At 43.4% G+C, this 12,500-nt stretch overlaps 1 protein-coding gene across 3 annotated transcripts in view; it reads right to left on the bottom strand.

The window, feature by feature from the left end:
• Window positions 1-12,500, bottom strand: part of LOC133555233 (helicase ARIP4-like) — a 176,182-nt gene that overhangs the window by 54,295 nt on the left and 109,387 nt on the right. For all 3 annotated transcript variants that reach the window (XM_061904836.1, XM_061904838.1, XM_061904837.1), the window contains 2 exons: window positions 10,779-10,894; window positions 2,884-3,054 (listed from right to left, as the gene is read on the bottom strand). In XM_061904836.1, the coding sequence (XP_061760820.1) occupies window positions 2,884-3,054; window positions 10,779-10,894 (287 nt within the window). The remainder of the gene's footprint in view (window positions 1-2,883; window positions 3,055-10,778; window positions 10,895-12,500) is intronic.

Here is a 12,500-nt window from a genome sequence, read left to right as displayed (position 1 = left end):
CATCTGCTTCATCCAACCCCTTTTCAAGCCTTGCATAAATAGCATTTAAGTCTCATCTTAAAACTCATCTGTATACTCTAGCCTTTAAATAGACCTCCTTTTTAGACCAGTTGATCTGCCGCTTCTTTTCTTTCTCCTATGTCCCCCCCTCCCTTGTGGAGGGGGTCCGGTCCGATGACCATGGATGAAGTACTGACTGTCCAGAGTCGAGACCCAGGATGGACCGCTCGCCTGTATCGGTTGGGGACATCTCTACGCTGCTGATCCGCTTGAGATGGTTTCCTGTGGACGGGACTCTCACTGCTGTCTTGGAGCCACTATGGATTGAACTTTCACAGTATCATGTTAGACCCGCTCGACATCCATTGCTTTCGGTCCCCTAGAGGGGGGGGGTTGCCCACATCTGAGGTCCTCTCCAAGGTTTCTCATAGTCAGCATTGTCGCTGGCGTCCCACTGAATGTGAATTCTCCCTGCCCACTGGGTGTGAGTTTTCCTTGCCCTTTTGTGGTTTCTTCCGAGGATGTTGTAGTCGTAATGATTTGTGCAGTCCTTTGAGACATTTGTGATTTGGGGCTATATAAATAAACATTGATTGATTGATTGATTGAGCTCTGCAAAAATAAAAAATAAAAAAATTAAATAAAAAAGGTGTGTTGTTGTATTGTGCAGGTTTGAAAATGTATACACTATATTGTCAAAAGTAGTTTGGCCACCCATCCAAATGATGAGAATCCGGTGTCCTAATCACTTAGCCCGGTGTATAAAATGAAGCACGAACGCATGAAGACTCTTTCTTCAAACATTTGTGCAAGAATAGGCCACTCTCAGTGATCTCCAGCGTGGAATTGTCATAGGATGCCACCTGTGCAACAAATCTAGTCGTAAAATGTCCTCACTCCTAAATATTCCAAAGTCAACTTTATTGTAGGAAAAGTTTAGGAACAACAGCAAGTCAGCCACCAAGTGGTAGGCCATGTGAAGTGAAGTGAATTATATTTATATAGCGCTTTTACACAGTGAAACCCAATATCTAAGTTACATTAAACCAGTGTGGGTGGCACTGGGAGCAGGTGGGTAAAGTGTCTTGCCCAAGGACACAACGGTATTGACGAGGATGGCGGAAGTGGGGATCGAACCTGCAACCCTCAAGTTGCTGGCACGGCCGCTTTACCAACCGAGCTTTACCGCTGAGGGGTCAGCGGATGCCGAATCGCATAGTTCAAAGACTTTTTGCACGGTCAGTTGCTACAGAGCTCCACACTTCACTCGACCTTGCAATTAGCCCACGTACAGTACGCAGAGAGCGTCATGGAACGGGTTTCCATGGCCGTGCAGCAGCATCTAAGCCAAACATCACCAAGTTCGAGGCAAAGCGTGGGATGCAGTGGTGCAAAGCAGTGGTCCCCAACCTTTTTGTATCTGCGGACACAAAAAAGGTGGGCGAGATACTTTTTTTCTTTCTTTTTTTTTCTTTGTCATGAAAAAGGGAGGATTTTATGGCTGGTGCACTAATTGTAAGTGTATATTGTGTTTTTTATGTTCCATCCATTTTCTACCGCATATTCCCTTTTGGGGTCGCGGGGGGCGCTGGCACGGCCACTCTATGCCGCCCGGAAGAGTTAGTGCTGCAAGGGGTTCCGGGTATTTCTACTGTCGTGTTATGTTGTGTTGTGTTGGGGCGGTTTAGCTCGGTTGGTGGAGTGGCCGTGCCAGCAATTTGAGGGTTGCCGGTTCGATTCCCGCTTCCGCCATCCTAGTCACTGCCGTTGTGTCCTCGGGCAAGACACTTTACCCACCTGCTCCCAGTGCCACCCACACTGGTTTAAATGTAACTTAGATATTGGGTTTCATTTTGTAAAGCTTCACGGTGGCAGAGGGGTTAGTGCGTCTGCCTCACAATACGAAGGTCCTGCAGTCCTGGGTTCAAATCCAGGCTCGGGATCTTTCTGTGTGGAGTTTGCATGTTCTCCCCGTGAATGCGTGGGTTCCCTCCGGGTACTCCGGCTTCCTCCCACCTCCAAAGACATGCACCTGGGGATAGGTTGATTGGCAACACTAAATTGGCCCTAGAGTGTGAATGTGAGTGTTATTGTTGTCTGTCTATCTGTGTTGGCCCTGCGATGAGGTGGCGACTTGTCCAGGGTGTACCCTGCCTTCCGCCCGATTGTAGCTGAGATAGGCGCCAGCGCCCCCCCGCGACCCCAAAAGGGAATAAGCGGTAGAAAAAATGGATGGATTTTGTAAAGCGCTTTGAGTCACTTGAGAAATAGCGCTATATAAATATAATTCACTTCACTTCACTTGTTACAGTGCGGACGTTCTCCTGAAATGTGTTTGTCATTCTTGTTTGGTGTGGGTTCACAGTGTGGCGCATATTTGTAACAGTGTTGAAGTTGTTTTTACGGCCACCTTCAGTCTGACCTGTATGGCTGTTGACCAAGTATGCCTTGCATTCACTTGTGCAATTAAAGGCAGCGCCTTTAAGGCTTATTGCCGCTCTGTACTTTCTCCTACGTCCGTGTACCACTCCGTACAGCGGCGTTTTTAAAAAAGTCATACATTGTACTTTTCGAAACCGATACCGATACTGTCCGATATTACATTTGAAAGCATTTATCGGCCGATAATATCGGTAGTCCGATATTATCTACCTAAAATAAATATTTCTAGCTAAAATAAATGTCTGAGAAAAACAACGACTTGAGCCTTGATTAAGACTTCGGAGGGAGTAACAAAAAAAAAATCAAAAAATCAAACTCTTAATACTCTTGAGTCAGGTTTCATCTTGTAAGTTTTCAAACGGGATCTGAGTCGTCCTCTACGACACGCTTATTACTTCATGTGCCCTTTTTCACGTCCGACTGTGTTCGTGCGAGTCTGACCTGATCTGGAGATCTGGTCGGCCTTGGCGGTGTCGTGGTGGTGGTGGTGGTGGTGGTGGTGAACGTCGGCGCCACTGAGGTCCAGGCAGACCGTGGCGTCCTGTCCGTCCTCCTGCGGCGACACGCATGATGCTGACGGCGATGACGACGACACATGCTTTGTTACATCGCCTGCACAAAGGGATTGGCAAAGAAGCAGAACAGATCACTGCTTTGTGTTACGTAGGATCACACTCACGTACCTCGGCGCACGCCTCGAGGCGTATATCAAGGGGACAAAGGCGCCGATCTACATTTCTGCCAGTGGGTGATCGGACCGGCGGCAAATCTGACGCTACTTTTCTGAAGTTATGTCTACACTAAGCCGGATGACCCCTTAAAGCAGGGGTGCCCACACTTTTTCTGCAGGCGAGCTACTTTTCAATTGACCAACTCGAGGGGATCTACCTCATTTATATATATCATTTATATTTATTTATTTATGAAAGAGACATTTTTGTAAACAAGTTAAATGTGTTTAATGATAATACAAGCATGTGTAACACATATAGATGTCTTTCTTTCACGAAGACAAGAATATAAGTTGGTGTATTACCTGATTCTGATGACTTGCATTGATTGGAATCAGACAGTAATGATGATAACGCCCACATTTTCAAATGGAGGAGAAAAAAAGTTGTCCTTTCTGTACAATACCACATGAAAGTGGTTGGTTTTTGGCATCTAATTCATCCAGCTTCCATACACTTTACAAGAAAAACATTGGCGGCAAATTCCGTAGCTTGCTTGATTGACATTCACGGCACCCGAGGGTCTTGTGAGATGACGCTGGCTGCTGCCAGTTCATTATTATGAAAAAATGACAGAGAGGAAGGCGAGAAACACTTTTTATTTCAACAGACTTTCGCGCCGTCCCTTCCGTCAAAACTCTAAAGGCCGACTGCACATTTCCTATCTTCACAATAAAAGCCCTGCTTCATGCTGCCTGCGCTAACAAAATAAGAGTCTCGGAAAGCTGGCGTGCACAAGTGATGTGCACGCCAGCTTTCTGAGGGATCACTTGTGCACGCCAGTTTTCCGAGACTCTGTATTTAGTTAGCGCAGGCAGCATGAAGCAGGGCTTTTATTGTGAAGATAGGAAATGTGCAGTCGGCCTTTAGAGTTTTGACGGAAGGTACGGCGCGAGAGTCTGTTGAAATAAAAAGTGTTTCTCGCCTTCCTCTCGGTCATATTTTCATAATAATGATCTTGCAGCAGCCAGCGTCATCTCACAAGACCCTCCGGTACCGTGAATGTCATTTAAGTGACGTCTTGGTGAAGATTGATGATCACTCATTTTTAGGTCTATTTTTTTTTAAAAGCCTGGCTGGAGATGGACTGACACACCCCCCGCGGTCGACTGGTAGCTCGCCATCGACGTAATGGGCACCCTGCCTTAAAGGAATAATTATTTAGCCTAAGCCCCTGTGTCAGCCACACTAAACTATCATTTAAGGTCCTCATATTGACCGAATTTTTAACACGGGTAAGTCCATCCATTTTCTACCGCTTGTCCCATTTAGGGTCGCTGAAGCCTATCTCAGCTGCATTCAGGCGGAAGGCGGGCTGCACCCTGGACAAGTTGCCACCTCATCACAGGGCCAACACAGATAGACAACATTTACACACTAAGGACCATCTAGTGTTGCCAATCAACTTATCCCCAGGTGTAGGGCTGGGCGATATGGCCGTTTTTGAATATTGCGATATTTTTAGGCCCTGCGATGAGGTGGCGACTTGTCCAGGGTGTACCCCGCCTTCCGCCCGATTGTAGCTGACATAGGCGCCAGCGCCCCCCGCGACCCCGAAAGGGAATAAGCGGTAGAAAATGGATGGATGGATGGATATTTTTAGGCCATATCGCGATATACGATATATATCTCTGTATTTTGCCTTAGCCTTGAATGAACACTTGATACATATAACCACAGCAGTATGATGATTCTATGTGTCTACATTAAAACATTGGCGCAGTGGGATGGTGGCCGTGCGCAACCCGAGGATCCCTGGTTCAATCCCCACCTAGTACCAACCTCGTTGTGTCCCTGAGCAAGACACTTCACCCTTGCTTCTGATGGGTTCCTGGTTAGTGCCTTGCATGGCAGCTCCCTCCAACAGTGTGTGAATGTGTGTGAATGGGTAAATGTGGAAGTAGTGTCAAAGTGCTTTGAGTACCTTGAAGGTAGAAAAGCGCTTTACAAGTACAACCCATTTATCATTTATTTGTTCATACTGCATTAATATATGATCATTTTAAACTTTCATGCAGAGACGGAACTCACAACTAAGTCAATTTACCAAAACTGTATTTCTTAAAGTTATTAGCAGGTGACTTTTCAAATGATGCTACATATTAGCAGTAATGCTACTTTTGGTAGCAACGCTTGTGCCCCACACTTGACAAATTAAAGTTGTCTGTTCGACATATTCCCGCTTGAAGCCAAACCACCGCCAGACGATGGACCCCCCTGCTGTTTTTCTTGGGAATTATTTCTTCCTTCATTTGTTACCAGATCCGCACCTTCGCAACAGTCCGCTAGCATCACAGCTAACGTTAGCCACGCTGCTACCTGTCTGCTGGGCGAGGGCGTATACGTATGTGACGTATGACATGACAGTATGTGACGTATGTAAGAAGCATCATTTGAAAAGTCACCTGCTAGAGAATGAAGAGTGCTTACTCCGCATGTCAAAATCTCCAGTCGGTGCCACACCATCAAAATGCCGAGGCAAACATTTCCAGATCAACACCGTATGAAAAAAATAGTCAACAACAAAAGGAGACAATGTCCGCAGTAACCTACCACATAGTGAAGGACGAACACTATTTGATTTCCTATTATGCAGCTCATTTTTATTTGACACTTACTGAAATATTTTGCGTGACATCATGCACAAAACTGCACTTTATTTGTTTGAAACTATTGTAGTGGCGTTCTGTACAAAAAGTGCACTTTAATTTAGTGTCGTTTTGATATGTCATCTTAGTGACATCATGCACAAAAGTGCACTCATAGCTTGTTTTAAAATGTCTCTGACAATCTTGCACTTTCTGTTTTGAAAACAGATTCGCACCTTCGCAACAGTCCGCTAGCATCACGGATAACGTTAGCCACGCTGCTACCTGTCTGCTGGGCGAGGGTGTATACGTATGTGACGTATGACATGACAGTATGTGACGTGTGTAAGAAGCATCATTTGAAAAGTCACCTGCTAGAGAATGAAGAGTGCTTACTCCGCATGTCAAAATCTCCATTCGGTGCCACACCATCAAAATGCCGAGGCAACCATTTCCAGATCAACACCGTATGAAAAAAATAGTCAACAACAAAAGGAGATAATGTCCACAGGAACCTACAACATAGCGAAGGACGAACACTATTTGATTTCCTATTATGCAGGTCATTTTTATTTGACACTTACTGAAATATTTTGTGTGACATCATGCACAAAAGTGCACTTTATTTGTTTGAAACTATTGTCGTGGCGTTCTGTACAAAAAGTGGACTTTAATTTAGTGTCGTTTTGATATGTCATCTTAGTGACATCATGCACAAAAGTGCACTCATAGCTTGTTTTAAAATGTCTCTGACAATCTTGCACTTTCTGTTTTGGAAATGACATGAATGTTTGTGCTACTGCTTAATAACTGTTTCATAAATACTGACTTAGTTGTGAATTCCCTCTCTGCATGAAAGTTAAAAAAATGAGCATATATTATTGCAGTATGAAGAAGAATGTTTTAATGTAGACACATAGAATCATCACACTGCTGTGATTATATGCATCAAGTGTTCATTCAAGGCTAAGGCAAAATATGGAGATATATATCGTGTATCGTGACATGGCCTAAAAATATCGAGATATTAAAAAAAAGGCCTAGTCTCAGGTGTGATTCACTACAATTGGGCCCCACAGGACACTGAAATACCAAAACACTGGATATTGTTCAGATAAGTTCAATTTAATTTAAAGGGGAACATTATCAGCAGACCTATGTAAGCGTCAATATATACCTTGATGGTGCAGAAAAAAGACCATGTATTTTTTTAACCGATTTCCGAACTCTAAATGGGTGAATTTTGGCGAATTAAACGCCTTTCTGTTAATCGCGCTAGAGGCGATGACGTCAGAATGTGACGTCGCCGAGGTAACACACCCACCATTTTCATTTTCAACACATTACAAACACCGGGTCTCAGCTCTGTTATTTTCCGTTTTTTTTGACTATTTTTTGGAACCTTGGAGACATCATGCCTCGTCGGTGTGTTGTCGGAGGGTGTAACAACACTAACAGGGAGGGATTCAAGTTGCACCACTGGCCCGAAGATGCCAAAGTGTCTGCCGCCAGACCCCCATTGAATGTGCCAGAGTGTCTCCACATTTTACCGGCGATGCTAAGACAGACATGGCACAGAGATGTATGGATAACCTGCAGATGCATTTGCAACGATAGTCTACGAAATCACAAAGGTGAGTTTTGTTGATGTTGACTGCCAGCTAATCGATGCTAATATGCTACGCTAATCGATGCTAACATGCTATTTACCGGCGGTGCTAAAGCAGACATGGTACAGAGATGTATGGATAACCTGCAGATGCATTTGCAACTATATTACGTTTCCTTCCACCCACATTTAATGTGAAACAAACACTTACCAATCGACGGATTTAAGTTGCTCCATTGTCAAAAGATGCGAAAGTCCTGATCGTTTGCTCCGCACATTTTACCGGCGATGCTAACGCAGCTATTCGGCCATGCTATGGCTATGAATAGCGTCAATAGCTATTCGCTCAATAGCTTCAGTTTTTTCTTCAATACTTTCATACTCCAACCATCTGTTTCAATACATGCGTAATCTGTTGAATCGCTTAAGTCGCTGAAATCCGAGTTTGAATCCGAGCTAATGTCGCTATATCTTGCTGTGGTATTCCCATTGTTTGTTTACATTGGCAGCACTGTGTGACGTCACAGGGAAATGGCCAGTGTCTTCGCAGAGAGCCGAAAATAAGGCACTTTAAAGCTTTATTTAGGGATATTCCAAGACCGGTAAAATTTTGAAAAAAAATACAACAAGCCACTGGGAACTGATTTTTATTGTTTTTAACCCTTTGGAAATTGTGATAATGTTCCCCTTTAAGAACTTGCACACAAAGCAACACTGGAGGTGACTATGACGTGCGCAATTTCCGCACATGCGTATTAGGTCGGGTTGCGTCGGCGGACGGAGGTGGAGAGGGGGTCTTAAACGACCATTGTGTGTGTGGACGAGGATAAAGCTAAGTGGGATTCACCCTGGATAACCTTAGCCGGCTTAGTGTCGAAGGGGCCTGAGCATAGGTGTGTAACGGTACGTGTATTTGTATTGAACCGTTTCAGTACGGGGGTTTCGGTTCGGTACGGGGGTGTACCGAACGAGTTTCTAAGTTAAAGTCTTAACAAGCTGTTTTGCTTTTTCTGCCTCTCTGTCAGCACCCAGCATTGTCCCACCCACACAACCGTCTGATTGGTTACATATATTACAGTGCAATACGTTTTCATAACATGGTCACTACTGCCTACTTTGTCTTGTTATATTCTTATTTTACTGTTATATTGTTATTCCCATTGTTTTTATTCTTTTTGTAATATTTCTCTATTTTGTTTCCTTTTAAACCCCCGTTATTTACTTTTTTTTTTTTTTAAATTGATCTCAACTCTGTACACTGCTGCTGGAATTTTAATTTTCCTGAAGGAACTCTCCTGAAGGAATCAATAAAGTACTATCTATCTATCTATCTATCTATATAGTGGTAACAGCCAATCAGGAGTGCGTATTCAGAGCGCATGTAGTAAATGTTTCAGCGTCGAGCAGATAGCTGTTTAGCATAAGGCAGCGTACTCTCCCCAAATGATAATAAACACCTACCAGTCAACTACTAGTAACATCACTATGAGCCCGTTGACCTTCTAGAAACTTAAACTGCAGCTCAGCTCGCTCGCAGTTCTGGCTTGAGGTGAAGGCTAATTAGCTTTTAGCGTAACGTTGGCTCATTTTGCGGTGTGTGTGTGTGTGTGTTTTACGGACAGAAAAGCTTTGAAAGGCAGGGTCCCTGCTATCACGTGTTGATAAAAATATAACATCTACATAATAAAAATCAACTACAGGCTTCCCAAATGCTGTGATAAATTAAGCATGATGAGTTGACTTGAAACTGCTTAAAGGCCTACTGAAAGCCACTACTAGCGACCACGCAGTCTGATAGTTTATATATCAATGATGAAATATTAACATTGCAACACATGCCAATACGGCCTTTTTAGTTTACTAAATTAAAATTTTAAATTTCCCGCGAAGTATCCTGTTGAAAACTTAGTGGTATGATGACGCGTGCGTTTGACGTCTCGGGTTGTAGCGGACATTATTTTCCAGCCCGATCCAAGCTATAAGTAGTCTGCTTTAATCGCATAATTACACAGTATTCTGGACATCTGTGTTGCTGAATCTTTTGCAATTTGTTCAATTAATAATGGAGAAGTCAAAGTAGAAAGATGGAGGTGGGAAGCTTTTAGCTTTTAGCCTTGTTTAAAATTCCCGGAGGTGAAGCTTTACTATGGATCAGAGCGGTCAAGCGAACATGGACCCTGACTACATGTCAACCGGCAGTTTTCGGTAAGAACTTTGTGGTAATAAGTCGGCTCTTACCGGAGATCAGCAGAGCTTCTGTCCTGCTGCAGCTTCGTGACTTCCCTCAGAGACTCTGGCGTCAACACACCCGTGGCCACACCCCTCCGACTTTCAGGTACTATTTAACTCACTAAAACACTAGCAACACAGATAAGGGATTTCCCAGAATTATCCTACTAAATGTGTATTAAAAAATTCTGAATCGCTCCCACTGCAAATGATAAATAAATGGGTTGTACTTGTATAGCGCTTTTTTTACCTTCAAGGTACTCAAAGCGCTTTGACACTACTTCCACATTTACCCATTCACACACACATTCACACACTGATGGAGGGAGCTGCCATGCAAGGCGCCAGCCAGCACCCATCAGGAGCAAGGGTGAAGTGTCTTGCTCAAGGACACAACGAGGTTGGTAACAGGTGGGGATTGAACCAGGGACCCTTGGGTCGCGCACGGCCACTCCTCCACTGCGCCAGGCCGGCAATCGCCTTTTTGTTTTCTTCTAGTCCTTCACTCTAAATTTCCTCATCCACAAATCTTTCATCCTCGCTCAAATTAATGGGGAAATTCTCGCTTTCTCGGTCCGAATAGCTCTAGCTGCTGCTGGCTATGATTGTAAACAATGTGAGGATGTGAGGAGCTCTACAACCAGTGACGTCACGCGCACCTCGTCTGCTACTTCCGGTACAGGCAAGGCTTTTTTATTAGCGACCAAAAGTTGCGAACTTTATCGTGGATGTTCTCTACTAAATCCTTTCAGCAAATATATGGCAATATCGCGAAATGATCAAGTATGACACATAGAATGGACCTGCTATCCCCGTTTATATAAGAACATCTCATCTCAGTAGGCCTTTAATGATGCACTTTTTATATGTAGAAGAAAAGTTTTGTCATTTTATTTAATCCGAGCAACAATTTGAGGCAGTTTAATGTGGATAAACGTGGGCAGAATGATTATAGTGTTCCCAATGTTAAAAGGATAAAGCCATGGTTTACAAATTTGGTAAATAAATAACACAAAAAATTATATTTTTTTCTTACTGTGCCGAAACTGAACCGAACCATGACCTCTAAACCGAGGTACGTACCGAACGGAAACTTTTGTGTACCGTTACACCCCTACCTGAGCATGCAGGTTTTTTGCATGGTGGTGAGAAAGAATTTGCCATTGACAAGGTGCTCACCACTTTCATATTCAGGCAGCAGCGATATGGAGAAATCTTGCCGTCGCCTCCTCTCTAGCTCCTCCTGCTGAGCAGCTTTGGTCACTGCCTCCAGCTGATGCTCCCTCAGTAGCTTCCTGCGGTCCTCGTAAGAAAGAAAGCATTACTTGGACACTATTGATAAAAGAACACACAAATAATAAACACAAATTAAAGCTGCAGATAAGCGGTAGAAGATGGACGGATGGATTATTACACAGAGAAAAAGTTGTACACACATGTGTTATACATCAGTCTCATAGTAAGAACAGTTGTAAAGTGTCTTGGGCATTTTATAACGACGCCTTTGTGCCGCCATTTTGAGACTCTAATGTATGGTGAATGTAATGCAGTTCTTGTATTGAAGTGGGAATTGCAAACTTCCTGTTGATTTTAGTTGGAGGTGTTCAGTGTATGAAATATAGGCCTGAGTGAGACCTATAATAAGGTTTTTGTTTCATGTGTGTATGACAGTCCTACAGTTTTGTCTGAGCAGAAAGCCGCCATTTTGTGACAACGGCAGCAGCGCAATGGTTCTTTGCGGGCTCATAAAATCCAAACCGGGTAGTAATTAAAACTCTTTAACTTTTTATCAGAAGGGTTCAATCTGTCTTCTGTGATTATTTGAAGCTAAAACGACACACTGCCTCAGAGGAGATAATGTTTGAAAAAAAGCGAAATTTTTTTAGCCAACTTTTGTATTGGGCTGTATGGCGTAGTGCAGGGGTCGGGAACCTTTTTGGCTGAGAGAGCCATGAAAGCCAAATATTTCAAAAAGTATTTCCGTGAGAGCCATATCATATTTTTTAACATTGAATACAACTAAATGTGTGCATTTTTGAGTAAGACCAACATTTTTTGAGTATAATAAGTCCCTTATTCTTTTTAATAACATTGTTATTCTGAAGCTAACCAATAATAAATCAAATGTCATGTCTGTTGATCATGTTTTTGTTTGGCCATGTGCTGTTTGTCTTTTGGACTCTTTAAGTTCCTGTTTTTTTCCACTCCCTTGTCTGGTTTCCTTGGTTACTCATTTTGTCCACCTGTCTCTGGTGGACAAAATGTCCGCTCACCTGCTTCCCGAGCACTAATCGGAGGCAGTATTTAAGCTCGTCTTTGCCAGTCAGTCGCCATGGCGTCAATGTGATCTTTTATTGCTTTGTGCTGACTTGTTTCATGCCTTGCCATAGTTTCGTGCTTCATGCCATGCCAAGGAAGTTTTGTTTATGTTCATAGTCTGTTTATGCGTTAGCTTTGTTTCTTAGCCCAAGTTGTGCCTCCACTGTGAGCGATTTTTGTTTGTATACTTTTTTAGTTAAAATTAAATCATGTTTTTTACCTAAATGCCATGTCCCGAGTAGTCCGTCTGGGAGAACGACCCCGCAGCAAACTGCAACCCAATCGTGACATAAAATACTTCTTACCATTAATGCGACTTCTTGAACAGGTGCGGTAGGAAACGGATGGATGGATTTAAATATACGAGAATGTTTTGTATTTTGCACGTTATTTTTAGCACTGTGATTACTAGCAAAATTATTCATAATTATCGTGTTAAGCAATGTCAGCTAAGATTTATCTGAGAGCCAGATGCAGTCATCAAAAGAGCCACATCTGGCTCTAGAGCCATAGGTTCCCTACCCCTGGCGTAGTGGGTAGAGCGGCCGTGCCAGAAACCTGAGAGTTGCAGGTTCGCTTCCC

Source organism: Nerophis ophidion, linkage group LG06 (assembly GCF_033978795.1).
Source record: "Nerophis ophidion isolate RoL-2023_Sa linkage group LG06, RoL_Noph_v1.0, whole genome shotgun sequence".
Taxonomy (NCBI): Eukaryota; Metazoa; Chordata; class Actinopteri; order Syngnathiformes; family Syngnathidae; genus Nerophis; species Nerophis ophidion.
This window is presented reverse-complemented; position numbering and strand designations above follow the sequence as displayed.